Source organism: Cynoglossus semilaevis, chromosome 12 (genome assembly GCF_000523025.1).
Source record: "Cynoglossus semilaevis isolate Cse_v1.0 chromosome 12, Cse_v1.0, whole genome shotgun sequence".
NCBI lineage: Eukaryota > Metazoa > Chordata > Actinopteri > Pleuronectiformes > Cynoglossidae > Cynoglossus > Cynoglossus semilaevis.
In genome coordinates this window covers 15558989-15576047 of record NC_024318.1, presented here as the reverse complement: position 1 = coordinate 15576047, position 17059 = coordinate 15558989, and the positions used below count along the sequence as shown (strand labels likewise).

General features: G+C 40.3%; 1 protein-coding gene across 1 annotated transcript in view; it reads left to right on the top strand.

Moving 5' to 3' along the window:
• Positions 1-17059, top strand: part of pcdh15a (protocadherin-related 15a) — a 206765-nt gene that overhangs the window by 186794 nt on the left and 2912 nt on the right. Inside the window, exons 35-41 of the mRNA XM_025060675.1 lie at positions 2937-3155; positions 4437-4445; positions 5268-5387; positions 13672-13687; positions 14250-14288; positions 14453-14526; positions 15738-15840. Of these exons, the coding sequence (XP_024916443.1) occupies positions 2937-3155; positions 4437-4445; positions 5268-5387; positions 13672-13687; positions 14250-14288; positions 14453-14526; positions 15738-15840 (580 nt within the window). The remainder of the gene's footprint in view (positions 1-2936; positions 3156-4436; positions 4446-5267; positions 5388-13671; positions 13688-14249; positions 14289-14452; positions 14527-15737; positions 15841-17059) is intronic.

The following is a 17059-nucleotide window of genomic DNA, read 5'->3' as shown; positions in this document are numbered from 1 at the left end:
ATTTAAGAGAGAGCAGGGTGGGTTAAGGTTGAGGACAGACAAACTGAGAGTGAGGCATGGGTATATTTCAATCAGTCCATCAATCCGTCATGTCAGTGTCTCGGAGGCTGTTCCAGGAGCGATAGAGTGTTTGTCAGCAATGCATTTTATTGCTTTTTGTTTGGGGACATACAGAAGTGTTCTCAATCTGTCTGGAGTGCATCTGTAGGGCGAGCTGTAGCATCACTGTCCACAAACTATAAAAATCTACAGGCAAAAAAAAAGCCTCCTTATTTATTCCAATCAGAAAAAAAAGTTTTGAACATTTATTGTGAAGCTATAGCCCTCATCCATCTCTCTCAGATTTTCTTTAACCTTAAATGTCTCACAGCGTTTCTGTCTGTATTCATCAGTGTCAACTCTGATGACTGACTACTCAGACCTCTAGTCTAGACGAGACTGTGAGCCAGCAGCAGACAGCGGGGACACTCAGCTCTACGATTATTACGTTTTTCAAATTCAAGCACTTAATTATTAGATTAATGATACCCACAACAAATATATTCCCTTGCAAATATATAGCAAATATCCATTGACTGTGTTAGAGATAGATATTTCACATTCTGCATTAGCATTTTTTACAAACCAATATGATGTGTTTTTATTTGTGTACTTGCATTTTACACAGTACCATCACTTAAACTGCTCTGGGTGTGAGCTCAACCTAATGTTTACAGCAAGTTGTTTACATGATTTAACATATGATTGTTGTGGTTTCATTGCGCAGTGGTTGGCATGGCTGCCTTACGAACAGCAAAAGTCATGGGTTCGATTCTCGTGTTGGTCGCAAAGACTCGCACAGTAAATTTCTCCCATTTTGGGATGAAAAATTATTATTATTATTATTATTATTATTATTGTTGTTGTTGTTATTAATGTTATTATTATTGTAATTATTATTATTTCATTTCGAAGAAAAAAAATGTGTTTAGGAAAAACTCTGCCAACTGACACTATCGTTATATTGGACAAGAAAATCAATAAAAATGAATAAACGACAACAACAAAATAAAAATGATGAATAATTCCAAATGAATAAAAATAATATTAAAAATACTTCTGTGTATTTAACACAGAACAAAAAGTGAGCGGAGCTTTCACACCACTAATAGTATTTCAATAGAAAACGGGTTGTGTTAAATCAAAACAGTCCTTTTTAAAAGTCAGGATGCACATTTTCAAAGGCTCAGGTCAAGTAGCGCCCCGGTATTTAAGACTCCTGACTGTGACTAAAGCTTGAGTCCTGGACTCAAGTTCTATGAAAAAACCTTCCCTTGAATGGCATTTGATTGTTCCCTATGTATGTGCTGAATCCATTAGCATCATCTCAGTGTCCTTGACCTTTAGCAAAGACCACAGGCATTTTAAGTAGGGAGACGGGTTTTGAGGCATTAACCATTTCCTCTCTATTTTTCTTTTCCCAATACAAACCTAACTATCGATCACATAAATAATTTTTTTTGAAAACAAAGCTAATTTTGCTACGTAGAGAGCCAGGCAACATCCCTGCTTTAGGAATGTCCCGCCTTGATGCAGGTACTGTCAGAAGGGACATTTAAATCAGAGGAAAACATTTCTATGCATGCAGCGTCCACCTGACAGCATTGCTCGGTAATTGCATGTTATATATCAACGACTTTGCTGTCAGATCACAAATAGTGATAGAAAAGGACAGACAGGTTTGAGTGTCCCCATGTCACCTTGAGCGCACTGCTATATTTTATTGATGCATATTCCCTTATGCTCCGCTGTGTTTAATAGCCAATTATTTGATGCTGGGCATCTGTTAAAACAAAGTAAAATGACAGATAAGACGGTTGCATAACAGTAATAATATAATAAAAAGAATACAAGTCTGTAATTTAAACACCGGCAGAACAAAAGGATAAAAATAAATCTGTGAAAAATATGGCACCTTGTGAGCGCCTGTACTGTATAATATTTAAATTACAGATGGTCACTGGCCTCGGAATAACTCTCTGTCAGCACATGATGTTTTTAAAGCAGTGCTCTGTCGCTCTAGCAATTAGTGACCAACTCTCTGTGGACCGTTCGGTGCTAAGCAGGTAGATTTATTTTTTTTTTCAAGTGTTTAAAAGCCTTTTTCAAGCTTTTAATGATTCTCCCAGCTTCACTCATCAGAAGAGCAGCAGCAGACCGACTTGTTTCAGTGAGACTGGTGAGACCTGTCTCTTCTTTTTCAAAGGTCTCATATGTATAGTGAAACCTTTAATATTTTTAGACATCACGTGGAGCTAGAAGCTTCAACTTTAGCTGCTAATATCATTAGCCTCCCAGCACATTTGGCTCTATAGGTCATGTTTTGGTCAAATTTTGATATCTGCCACTTCTACTTTCCTCATGTTGCTGATTCACTGCGCCTTATTGGCTACATCCTTAGCCAATCAGAGTGATTGTTACGATCCATAATCATCATTTCCCTTTGTCAATGGATGGAGCGTTCGTGTGAACTAAAACAAATGACATGTAAAAGTCATAAAGGCTAAAGTGCTTTTCTACGCCATCTATGGAGAAATGAGGTCATTGCAAGAAAAAGGCTGGAGTTTAATGATAATAGAAATTAATAACATACTTTGGACACATTTGGTGGCCTGGATTAAAAAGCCAAAGGGGCCGCATCCGGCCCCCGAGCCGTAGTTTGGCCATGCCTGACTTAGACATTTTGTTTTTTTATTCATAAGATATGACTTAGGCAGTTATGCTACGAGGCCAACGGAAACTCTCTTCTCTGTCTTTGTTCCTGTATTGTGATTGGTCATTTTCATAAACCAGGTTCACAGTAGTTGTAAAGCAAAGCCTGGGGAAAAACACACAAAACCCTGGAGTTAATAGAGGTCTCTATCTCTACCTGCTGTCTTTTTCGTGCTCAATTTTAGATTCCTCGATGGGAACGTGCTGGAAATCAACAAAGAATTCCAGCCGCACCTCGGCGAGGGAGGGCGCATCCTTGAGATCCGATCGCCGGACGTCGTGGCCAGCGTGAAGAAGGCCGCTCAGGCTGTGGGCTACACCGAGGGAGCTCTGCTGGCTCTGGCCATCATCATCATCCTGTGCTGCATCCCTGCCATCCTCATCGTCATGGTTACCTACAAACAGTCAGTGCTCACAGTCTCAGTGATGATCACTGATGTCTGCTTTTTCATCACATTGTCAGGGTTGAGAGAAAGTGCAATACACTGTAAATCAACATATGTCCCGCGGGCCAAAATCGGCCCGCCCAGAGGCCCGAGTGGGCCCGCGTGATGAACTTTGAAAGAGAAAAGATGTTTTGTCAAATGATAGCTCATTAAACATGAATACTTGTACTTCTTTTTATAAAAAAAAAAAAAAAAGTATAATTATTGTTTTGCCTTAATTCGGAAAAAGTATAATTATTGTTTTGCCTTAATACTGATTCGTCATTCGGCACATTAGAAAAATAGCCAGAAAACGACAACACTGAATATTATGTTCGACGTGATGAGACAGAACTTCTTACTTTGTGCGTTTTTTTTTTTGTTTTTTTTTCTCATTTCTGTTTCGCCCTTTTCCTCTTCATCTCTTCGTCGCTCTTCCTCTCTCGTCAGACTTGCTGACCGGGCACTCTGCCGGGCTGATGTCCCTGCTCGTGCTCCGTGAAAGCGGATTAATGAACACTTATTTGTGACAAGTATCTAGTGTTATTTAACACTGCATCTTCACACTGCTTAATCATCCGTGCGAGACCGATGCGCTAAACAGTGCTGTATTTTTTCTCTTCTATTCTTGTTTTTCCCCTATTATTTCCCAAGAAGAGCGTTCTCGAGGTCGCTGCTCTCGGAGCTGGCGGGTGTCTGCCTCTTATCCCCGCTAATTGTTATTATGCCTCGGGTGTTGGATAAACAGCCGTGTTTGGGAAGTGTCTGTTGATCACAGATGGGCAGGGTGGCCGTCCTTCTGCGAATCCACCGTGGCCTAGCACAACTGAGAAGTGTTGACAGTGACATTAGCCTTACATACAAACTGTCGGAGCAGATGGCGCTTTGTTGGCGGTGATATTACTTTGGTAAATTTGAATGATTTAGAAAATAATTTTCCAATTACCGCCTGTCAACATAAGTCATTAAAAATAGAAATGTGCGTATTCGTGTGGAATAATTGAATTTTGGTTGTAAAAAAATAGAAGTGACATATTTATATACAGTATATATACTGTATATATATATTTATAAATATACTGTATATATATATATATGTACACATTTATATTGTGCATACAGCTATATTGTATATATTTAATTATCGCAGTGTTCTCTTTACTGGTAATGTACTGTTAGTATTAAGTTTCTCAGAGCACTAACTTTTTGTCTCCTTGTCTCCTTGCTGTGATGTCACACCCTGCATCGACCTATCACCAGGTTCAAAGAGTAAGTTGGAATTCTTACATATAAATTCTAATGTTGTTGCCATGTGAACTGAGACATTTTTTTTTTTATTTAGCTTATACCTGCGTTGCATTTTTGTTGACGTTCTAAGACGTAAATCCAACAGTACATTATGTGCTACGACAGTGAGATAATAAATAGTTATTTTATTTAGGAGCTGTAGGACTTGTTTTTCACATAACTTCTATATTTTGGGTGTTTTGAATGCCTTTTTTTTTTGCACTGATGTGTGATAATAATGAATGGTATAGTTGGAATATCAGCCACTCTTACACTCTGGAGCAGAATGCCATTTTAAAAGTTGTTTACACTGTTAATTGGACTTAAGAATCTAGGTCGCTATTTTATGTAGCTGCTCTCTCGGGTTCATAATCTTACTTATGTTAGCAGTTTCCTGACTTCTTTTTGTGTAAATGATTACTTTTATATTCTCAACACCGGACAAAATGCCTTCTGCTAAAAAATGATTTTCTTTTTTCTAAGAATACACTAGTACTAATACTATCAGAGGTAGTAGAGGTTGAACGAGGCCAGGTGTTTTGGTGATTTTGTTAGGTTATTTATTTTTAATTGAATTCATGGCAGAGATGATAAAAAGCAACGTGTGAATTTATTATCTGCTCTCTGTTGACCACCTGCTGTTTAATATCTTCTCTTTTCTGCTACAGAAAATATGAAGAAATGTGTTTTTCTTCTTGATGTTTGTGCATGAATTGTGTTATTTTTGTTTTTTTAGCTTAGGTGTGTTGTTACGCATCTTAGAAACGCACACAGTTGTGACTGTCGATGTATCACTTCATGCAGGCGACAGGCAGAATGTGCCAAAACAGCCAGGATTCAGATGGCTCTGCCACCAGGAGGGAAAGCACCTCCGGCGAGTGCTCCTACCACAAACCTGTATGAGGAGCTGGGTGACAGCAGCGCGTGAGTGAAACCTGATTTGACATACACATATGATGCATTATATATATTTGTATATAATATATATATAAAAATATATGTGTAAACATATATTTATATACAGAATATATGTAAAATATATATATAAAAATATATATGTAAATATATGTTTATATACAGAATATATCTAATATATATGTATATATATTTATATACAGAATATATATATATATAGCTGTATATGTATATATATTTTATATACACAATATATGAAATACATATGTAAATATATATTTATATGTGTATATATTTTCAGTGTTTATATATATATATATAGCTGTATATGTATATATATTTATATACAGAATATATATATATATAAAAATATATGTGTAAACATATATTTATATACAGAATATATATATATATAAAAATATATGTGTAAACATATATTTATATACAGAATATATATATATAGCTGTATATGTATATATATTTATATACAGAATATATATATATATATTTTCTCTTTATAATATATACCAGATGATGATTCTACTTTACTTAAATAACTACGACGTGCTAAGACACCTGTTCATTTTGTTTCGAATCTTGGAGATCATTTAAAACGGAAGGTGGATTGTGACCTTGAGCGAAAGAAATTTCATCAAGAAGGAATTCTATGCTAGAAACACAGACACAAAAATGTGTTCAGGTGCGAAAATGCTTTGTTTTCTCCATAAATGAAGACATCTGTTCTGTTTATCTTAGAACTTTTTTTTTCGGTAGAATTTATTCGTTCATTGGGTCACAGAGCTAGCGGCTGTTAAGACCTTCAGACGGGACACAGATGTTGACCAGTGCCCACAAAGGATTTGGATTCTGTAGTTGGAGCGTGGCTCTCAAGGGGGACTGCGTATAATATAAATGAGGATCATTTATTTAGGGGTCATTTTTTCAGTCTGTGCCGAGAATAAGTACAGTTTGTCATATAAACAATCCTGTCAAAGCACTTTGCGGCTCTTTAAAACTAATAAACAGTCCTCTTTTTTTCTTCACATCCACTTTGTGTATGCTGTCAGATGAAGGCAGCAAATAAATCACTTGCAGCATTTCCCTGTCAGTATGCAGAAATGCCACGTGGTCACGATCCCCCCCCATACCTCCCAACTTCCATTATACGTTAACGCCGTTGACAAGCCTGCTTTATTCTCTTTACCATCTGTCTGTCTCGTTTTTTTTCCCCATCATCTCCATTCCCCTGTCTCTCCGGATTTCAGACTGCAGTAAGTAATCCCAAAACACATGGAGGAGCTCCTTGAATATGATCAGTATTATTTCTAAAAATAGCACACCTTTGCTTTCCCTCTGGCTAGCATCTTTGGCTGAGCATATGCTTTCACTGAAGCTGGAAATGTATTTACCCTAACCTTCCTCTCTTTGCCTCTTGGACGTAAATATAGTTTCAGTGAATGCTTTATTTGGTTTTATCAATTTCTCCCGAGCCTAACATATTAGCCGCTTTTTTTAATTATTTTTTGCACATAGTTAGAAATAAACTCTTTATCTTTAGCAGTAGTCCCAGTAGGTGTGTCCTTTTTACCTTTAGTTTACCTTATCACACCTCATCTCTTAGTGTTGTGACTGATTGGACTAATGCAGTGGTTCATCATGCACCCCCTTGTGGACAGACATGTTTTCACGCCCCCGGTCTCCATCTGATCCACACCCCCGCAGATTAAAATACTATTAAGAACCTGATAACATGTATATTTTTATCTGTACAAACCACTGTATGAGTTGCTGCCACCTAGTGGCTGGAGGCTTGTTTTCATTCAAGCATTACAGCAGGGGTACACCTATGTCCAGCGAGCCATTGGAACCCCCCCACCGCGCCCCCCGGGGGGCCCGCCCCACTATTTGAGAAGTACTGGACTAATACATTGAGTCATGCATTAACCATTAACCAACAGCATTAAATCACTGGCATTTGGAGGCATAATGTATTGGTACCAGTTTAAAACTAACCTTCAACATATTCAGTTCAAAAATCAATAACGCTACGCTTCCCATAATGCAGTGCAGTATCTGCAGAAAACTCAAAGGGGTTTGAAGATGATTTATATTGACGGTTCTTGAAGCTCCTTGAAAAGTGTTATCCAGTTTAATCATTGCATCTCTTTCGCGCTCTCGCAGGTAAACAACCTGTTAGATTTTGGAAAGGCAGAAACAGGTTTTCTAATCCAGCTCTGATCTGATTTTCTTTTCCACCAAAATGAAGACTCCCCCAGAATGTTTTTCGTGGAAGCACAGCCTGCTGAAGTGATAAGAAAAAAAAAAAAATCAGAAAATAGTAGCGTCAATGTTTTATGTTGTCAAATATATTTTTGAATATAAATCTGTTTGATTTAGGGTATGTTAAACTCGGCCCACGGGCCGAATATGGCCCACCACATCATTTTATGCGGCCCACCAGAGGTTATTAAGTGTAAGGTTGTTATAAAATAAATATTTATCTTAAAAAGTCTACCTACGGTGACTAGAAGGATAGAATACAGTGGTCAATAATAATAATGAAATAATAATAAAATATATATATATATATTATGTAATTATATATGTATATAAATACTTTTCTTTTGGCCTTTAGCTGAGCAAATTACATGGCTACAGAAATGTTCTTTGAATCAAACTACATCATTAAAATAATAACACGGTTACAGCACTAAGAGATAAGGCGTAGCTGCAGGAACACTTCCTTTCAACGCTCTTTTATTTCTTTTTTTCCTTTGCTTCCCTTGACCCTAAGCCATCAATCTCAACTTGTTTTAAGTCTTTATTTTTCCTTCCTTTCCACTTTCGCTTTCCACTGTGCCAGTGCTGAGAGGTCTGTCATTGAGGAAGCCGAACACCAGAGGATTTTAAGCAACTTTGCCTGTCGCGCACTTACGGCCCTTGGCAACGGAGAATTGCACGTCAACTTGCCAAAGTCAGCGAGCAGTGTGACCTTTCTGTCGGACTACAAACCGCTAACCACACACAACCCCCTTTACGAGGACAGCAGTCCCCTCTGCAGTAAACGCTTCTTGTTTTCTCCGACTCCTTCAACGGGGTCAGGATACATCAGGTCAATGCCCGCCCGCATTCACGGAGATCCGCTCAATAACCAAGTGCCTAAAAGGCAAGCACTTACGAACTTGGCCGATTGGGACCTGCAGGTGCTTGAAGCCATGAGGAGAAGTGAGCAAAAGCTCGGGAGTTCAGACACACTCCAGATGAGTGACAGCACAGAGACCAAGATGTCAGTCCGTGAGCAGGCTCGGCAGCTCGAGCAGCAAGCAGCCTCAAGCAAAACAGAGAGTGTCACGCTTCGCTCTCTTCGATTCTTCTCCGAGAGAGAAACGCTAACGAAACACTGGAACTGATCCCAGAAAGCCTGCTCTCTGTCACAGATTACCCCCGTAGCCCCACGGTAGGTAGAGATGTGCCTCCCAACATTATCATTTGTCACGGAGAAGAGTCGTGGACCCTGGGCAGCCAAAGACCAACTCCACCTGTACTCAGGAAACTCAGCTCCAGTTTGGCTAACTGCATGACAGACCAACCCTATCAGATCACCGTGGAGATGATTCCGGATCCACCGGAAATCCCTGCACCAGCTCCTCCACACCAAACACCCCCACCACCACCTCCGCCAACATCTCCTCCTGATAGTCCTCCACCATCTCCACCTTCAGCTTCCTATCTTTGTAAAACATGCTCTTCCCTTCCATCCACTTCCCCTTCTGAAATTGTTCCACATGGTCACCCGCCTCCACCTCCTCCACCCCCTCTCCCTCCACCACCATTACCACCACCACCACCACCACCACCTCTTCCTCTCTTCTCCTCACCAGCTGCCAATCAGCAGCCCCCTACCATCCAGTGCTTTCCCACATCTTTGCCCCCCACGTCCGTGCTCAGGCCGGTGTCGGAACGCAAGCATCCACTTCCCCGTGATCCCTCACAAGCCGACGGAGGGAGAAAGAAGGAGCTCAAAGGAATCTTGAAAAACCTCCAGAATTTGGCCGACATAGAGAGGTCGGTCGCGAACCTCTACAGCCAGGTTGACAAAAACTGTAAGGTCCCGAGGTTCACCAGAAAAACAGAGGCGGCGGAGAAGTCGGGCTGCATTAATGAGCTGCCCACCTCCGGCTCCTGCGGCGAGCAGAGCGTGCCCGAAACGATCGACTTCAGCGCCGCAGTCCAAATCAGTCCGGACAGTTCTGAGAATGGACTGAGTGAAATGAATGAGGCTGCGGAGGCTCCAGAGTCAAGTCAGTTGAACTGTGAAAGCCCAAAAAGTGATCCCAGTGAACACCTTTTCTCTCAGTCCACATTTTTATGATCTTTTTCTTTTTCCTCATACTCTTATCTACTCTTTTCTATGACTAGTTCATTCTATATCTTTTTCTTTTTCCTCATACTCTTATACTTTTCTAAGACTAGTTCATTGTTTGTTTTCATTGATTCTTACTCGTTCTTAAGTCACGCTCTTTCATAATACTGCTTTTTTTTTTTACTTCTACTGTTATTTAAAAATTACATTTTTAGTGCCACCTCTCAACGAATGTGCTCAGGTTAGTCATGCTGATTTTCTAGATTTTCTATTTTTTTTAAGTTGAATTTCCTATTTTTGTGGAGTAACTTTGTCAAGGCTTTTCAAAAGATTTTCAAAAAGTATATATTATTTTGGGAACTTGACCCAATATAGTATTCAGTTTGTTACCATATCCTACAAATAGCAATGAAATTCAAATTTAATCGTACACTACCTCCCAGAAGTACTTAGCTATTCTATGGACCTTTTTTGTAGTCGCGTGACCCGAGGCTCTGTTTCCAAGAGTTCTTCCATTTCTCGGTTAATAAATGATTTTAATTTTCCCATTCACACAAAAAGCAAAGGTGTTGTTGCCTAGAGAATAAACAAATTTAGCTGAAGAAAATGTCTGCTAATCATGTGAAACGTGGTTCCACGTAGCGGTAAGCACACCTGCCTTGCAAGCAAAGAGGGGAGATTCCCAAAGGAACCTAGTGCTTAATAGCACCTCCCCCTTTCGATTAAAAGCGTCTGCTAAATGCATAAATACGTAAAAATGAAGTCTCTTAATCGTAACGAAAGATAATCACGTGCTAATGAAACATGTTGGTGAAGGTGATGAGAACTAGCAGAGCGACATTGGTGTGAAATCTAGAAGGGGAAACAACTGTCACAGATGTGTAATGGTCAGGTAATAATATAAATATACATCCGGACCAATCGAATACCAAATATAGTTCTATGAAATACTGTAGTTTTTCTTCTATGGTTTGGAGTTCTTACAGTAGAAACATAACGTGTTGACGAAACCATCAGTTGTTAAGACACTGACTTTGCTTCCGTTGAGAGGTATTTGTTGTCTAAGAAGAGTCGAGCTCTGAAGAACCTGACTTTTACACGTTACCTCTGAACACGCAGTCGAGCTCTGAAGAACCTGACTTTTACGTGTTACCTCTGAACACGCAGAAGACGTCACTCTGGTGTTCAGCCCCAGACGGGAAAAGTGGAACCAGAGAACAGATCAATCGTTACCCCAGGCCACTGCCTTTTACACTCTTCCTCATCCACTTGTCTCTGTCTGTATTTCTCTCATTCATTGTTTTGCTTTACTGTATTTAATTTTCTCAGTATTGCAATACATGTTTATACAACCACTGCAATATGGCATCTCTCTCTCTCTTTCTCATTATGCATTAATGGCGTAATGACTCTGGTTTTCATTCCCTTCCCCCACATCTGTTTTTTCATACCTGCCCTTCACATGTCTTGCCCTTTAAAACCCAAAGTCAAATGCCCCCCGTCCCCGCACCTCCCTACCGTAACAATAAAATGTTTCATTCATCAGTCATTTCCCTGATGGCATATACCCGCTTATTCTTTTGTTCAATGTTCACAACCCTTGAGGACGAGGAGGGAAGTGCTGCGTAGTCCAACATGTAGCAGAAATATATAAAGTGAATATAAATAGCTGTTAATATTTACATTCATGGCTTTAGCAGACTTTAGGCTAGCCATAGCAACTTAAATGAGCGGGTGGCAGCATTAGCGATACGTGGTTCCTTTGGAAATCGTAGCCACGAGTCGCTACTCTTTGCTTGTAAGGCAAGTATTCTAACCGCTATACTGTATCCAATGAGATTTTGATAACAGGTTAAATCCCATTGCTTTGATTGAATTCAAATTTAGGGCATCAGGGAGACAAGGTTATTCTCTTTCACGCAAGCCACCAAAAATGCATACATAAGGAAAGAGAAAGCTTTATATAAAATTCCTACTTAAAGTTTATTCATATGTGTCTTTGTTGTTGTGTTTTCATACGTTTTATTGTGTTTATTCTCCACATTTTAAAGGCAGATATAGGGGAAAATAATGTCTCGCATGAGACTGGACTGTGGCCCATAAAGGTCGTCCACCTCTGTCCGGTAGTTGTTTGGATGAAATAAGAGCACGGAACTCTTCACTTGTTCTCTTTTTCATTGCAACCAATAACCTGTGTTATATAGTTTTAATAGAACATTTAAGTCTGTGAAGTGACTTCCAGCTCACTCTTACAAACCCCACGCTGTACTGTTCATTCTTCGCTCTTGTCGTAATCATGTGCTCACCCCTCACCTCTCTCTCTACATTACCTTGTGAACCTGATAATGGATCATTTTACCCGGACTCCCCCAAGAGCCCTCTTGTGCTAACGCCCCGTGGCTGCCATCCACCGGGCCATTTGTCTTGATGCTGCGTGAAGCAGCAGCAGCCAGCAGCCAAGCCAAAAGGTCATTCATCAGCCCACCACTCCCATCATCCACTCTGCTTAGAGGTGTGGCCATATGGCTGTGCCGTGTCCCCTGCTCCCTGGCCGTAATAACAGATTACAGCTCTCCAGAGGAAGCTCACATCATTGCTTGGCCATATATCTGAGCGTGAAAGTCACCGTTATTTACGGGCCCGGTCGGGGTACACTTGTGTACTTTTGAGCCCGCAGGGGTTAGGCGACCTGCACCGTAACTCAGAGAAGTCAATGGGTAAATACAAATTGTGCAATCCTTTCAAGAAGAATTTAAATATGTATAGATTTTCATTCAACTTTTCAGTCAGGAGCAATTTCCAGATACTGGCATGAAGAAATATAAAAAACATATTCTTAATGTATGAAGGAGGTGTCTTGAATCGTGGGTGTTGTGTTTCTGTCACATCCAATTATCCAGACCTTCAACTCTGTATTTTCACGCAGCTGCTCTCTGTGAAAGAAAAAAAAAATTTTTTTCTCAATTACTAATTACGAATGTTCCACAAATGGATTTAATCCAGTTCTGTGTTTCCATTGCAGGTAGTTTTGTGTGCACTAAGTCAGTGTTTTCTAGCACACATTTTACGTTAGGAAAATGTCACAAAAACACACAAATTATTTATGCAAACCAGGGCCTGTTTAGTTGAACACAACCCTGATGTTCGTGCAGGAATTGAAGAAGCTCACAGAGAAGCTCGTGCAGGAATTGAAGAAGCTCACAGAGATCATGTTAAACAGCTCAGTCACTCACTTTTTTTTTGGCAAAACCAATGCTTTCACAGTATGTTACTATAAGCAGCCATACAAAACCAATTGAATCTTTTGACATGATTACTTAATAGTCATGTTGAAAAGACGATTATTAGTTTTTAATAATGTTGACACATGACATGAGTGGTGTTCATTTAAAATGTTGTTTAATATTGAATGCCCTCTGCTAAGTGGTTGTGCTAACCTCATTTATCTATTTGCATAATCACTAAGACTTGCTGCTGATAACAGGGGGAACAAATGGCACAATTTTATACGCTTTCTGTGAGTCCGAAATCCCTCCATGAATAACGCTGTTCTCTTTTCATTTATGCCACCAGATTCACTAGATATGTCTGTATAAACACCGGCCCTTTCCAAACGCCAATGTCCCCTGTGTCTGCGATAATTGTATTTATTTTGTCTTTATTTTCCCCCTGTTTGGACGTGATAACAGAAAAAGAAAAAAATTGTCCACACAGGCACTGTGTTATTGCAGCCTGGGAGCGCCTCCGCCACCCAGTAATTTAACACATGGAAATGCACAGTCAGTAAAGATGCAATTTCCTCAGTGGTCAGCAGAATGTAGACGTGCTGTCCCTCAAGACTTAACATTTAATTTATCTAAAAGCACATGAGTTGTTGCTGTCAGTGCGTAATAGTTATTTGTCCTATTATCTCCTTTCTGTGACACACAGGAGGCGAGGCAGACAGGTAAGCATTTATGTTTTCCTCTGTGTGTTATTCATGTCGCACCATTTTCGCACCATGTGGCGTGAGGCTGCGTCGACTCTCATCTAAGTGAAAAATACATTTGGAGATTAATATGGGTGATGCTGATGGAACTAGGACTGATGTAAATTATGATTTTCTTTTTCACTTAGTTGTTAGACCTTTGTGTAATTTCAGATGTTCTAGACCAGGCATGGGCAAACTTTTTGAGTCCTTAATAACATAATTTTGACAAGTTTGGTCCCCCGGGCCATAGTTTGCCCATCCCTGTTCTAGACACAGAGAAAGCAAATAAGATTTAAGGAATTTAAATAGATTTAAATATTTTGTTATTGAACAGTCCTATGTCCTTTCAGCAACTTCCTGCTTTGGCTCCGTCTCTTTGTTTGTACTCTGATGTGGTTTGGTTGACTGGCGTCGTTCTGTCGTTTCCATCAATCATCATCACTATTTTATGACCTCAACTTTAAAACTGTCCCCTGTGTTTGTGTCTTTCTGATCACCTTTCCCTCCCATTACCTCCCTTTGTACTAAACACTGGCAGCACCAGCAACTGCTGAGGCCGTCTCTTCTGAGACCTGAGGTAGACACACTCCCGCTATTCCTATTTCACAAGGGTTGTTGTCATCCTGCTGTGATCTCACCCTCTCTGCTGCTGTTGCTCTTTTTCTTCTTCTCTAGTCCTTCTCAGCACCTGGCTCAGAAATTTCTCTTTCTCAGTAATATTCCCCCTTTTATTAATTCCAGGCGCTCTCCATGGAGTCCGGTATCGACCCAGGCCAGGATTATTACTCACAAGACTACTATAATTATGACCAAGGGTGAGTATAAGCCAACTTACTGCTGCAGTCCCCCCCACCACCACCACCACCACCACTGGGGTTATCAGCTCCTCTCCTGTTACACTTACCTGCATGTTAGAGCCTCAATTCTCATTGTCATCCTCATAATGTTGGACCGTCTTTCAATCTTATGGATTTCGTTTAAAAACACAGGCCATGTAGACGAAATGCGCTAAATGCTAAATGTGAACACTACCTTTACATGTACATATATGTCTATATATATATGTGTGTGTGTATATATATGTACTGTATATATATATATACAAAGAAGCATTGGGCGGCACATATGTATATATGTGTATGTATATATCTATATATATGTATATATGTGTATGTATATATATATATATATATATATATATACTTATACACTTTATTCAAACAAAATGATCTACTTTCACTTTTTCACACAATTGACTTACTCGGCCTGTTTAGTTGAACACAACGCTGATATACTCGCAGGAATTGAAGCTCACAGATTTATTTTTTTTTAAGCTCTGAGTGTCTTTCTGTTTTTAGTCTCTACATCTGCTGCCAACTAGTGGCAGAGTTTTTAATTGTTCTCCCTGCCACTGCCGTTTAATGTGTCACAGCGCTGCTTTGAATGCACGTGAAAGATACCGATGATTAAGTGATGAGTTCAGCGATTGCTGCCAACTGAATGTTACATACGCTAACCATCATTTGACATAACTTACAGCATCAAATAAATCCTGTTACGGTCGCCTTAAATTTGTTACCTGAGACACTGCGTTGCTGTGGTTAAATGGATGAGAGGATGTTTTTGGCTTTCATCTTATATCGCCCATATGGTCTAAACAGGAAAAATATGGAACCGAAATCTGGAACAGCTGCTCAGAATTTGTTATTCATTAAAAGCTTCTGCTCTGCAGCAGGTGACTTGTACTGAATGTACCTACCATGGAGAATACTTTGTACACTTTTATGCAGCACCTGCATGTTTTTTTTATTACTTTATTCCGTATTTCAAGGAGCTGCATGTTTTTTTTATTACTTTATTCCATATTTCATGCAGTTAGTCAGCACAGCACTCACTCACCAAAAGACAGACATGAATGGTATTAGGAAGATGTGACAGAAGAATTAGAGCTTTTAATAAGTAGTGACTGGCTCTGTATCTTCATAGAGGTTTTTAGTCTCTGTTTGTTTGTTTTCCTCCTTTACAGGTATGACATTCCTCAGTATGGCAGTCGAAGAAGGCTGATCTCCCCCATGTACGATGAATACGGCGAAGTGATCATGGAGGATGATTATTACAGCATTACTGAGGTATTCTCTGTCCTTTCATTTTGAATGAGCTCTGAGCATTACTGAGGTATTCTCTGTCCTTTATGTTATGATGAAAATGAGTTCATTTTGAATGAGCTCTCTTTTGTATTTTTGAGCAGGACTTTGAAACCGTATCTCCCCGTATGTCTTGAACATTTGTTGCTTCTATCATCTCAAAATGTTTAAAAATGTAATGTGACTGTCGTAGGACCGTGGCAGAGGCAGAGGTCGGGGAGCCCCCCGCGGTAGAGGTCGAGGCAAGAGGGTTGCTTTTAAGGATGTGCCACCAGAGGGTGAAATTGAACCAGCTGAGCCAGCAGAGGGCGAGCCTTCTAAGGCTGCCAAAAAACTGAAGTCTGTCATGAAACTCAGCAAACTCCTGGCAGCTGGCAAGAAAGTAGAGAAGCCATCTGACGCTGGCCGATCTCCATGGAGAAAGGCCAAAATGTTCAAGATGTTTGGTGTTGGGAAAAAAGACAAAGATTATGCCAAACTGATGTCAGCACGTCGGATTGACAGCCAAGACAGTCTGACTGGCGGACCCGCACTTACGGGACCCATCGACAGTGTCTCTGAGTCCCGCAGTCGCCTCGGAAAGGTCATGAAGAAAATCACCTTAGGCAACAGGTTGCAAGGCAGGAGAAAGTCTCAGAGTAGTGTGAGTCAAGGTTCGGCTACAGGGAGTGACAAAGATGAGGACGCTTCACAAGCTGCGAGTGAGGATGACAGGAAGTCAAAAGTGTCTATTAGTGTAACAGAAAGCGAGCCGGAGGCAGGGTCAAGTGAAGCTAGCAGGGAGAAAGGCTCTGATGAGGAGTCATCAGAGAAAAGCAGCATCGACAAAGATTACTTGAAAGTAGATCTGGACCGCGACGATGCCAATGAAAGCACCGTGGACTCAGATGAGGAGCCCGAAGAACCTGGGGATTCTGATGAGGAGAGCAAGTCCAAATCTGAAGCCGAAGGAACCGAGAAGGAATCTGACAGCGAGAAAGAATCTGAGACCGACAAAGAATCAGAATCAGAAAAAGAGTCTGAATCGGAGAAGTCCTCAGGTACGGAGAAACAATCGGAAACAGAGAAGGAGTCGGAGTCGGAGAAAGAGTCAGAATCAGGAACAGGCTCGGCTACAGATAAGGAAACAGAAACAGAGACGGACTCGGACGAAGAATTGGAAGAGGAAACGGCCTCATGAATCGCTGAAGACAGTGTCACCTCA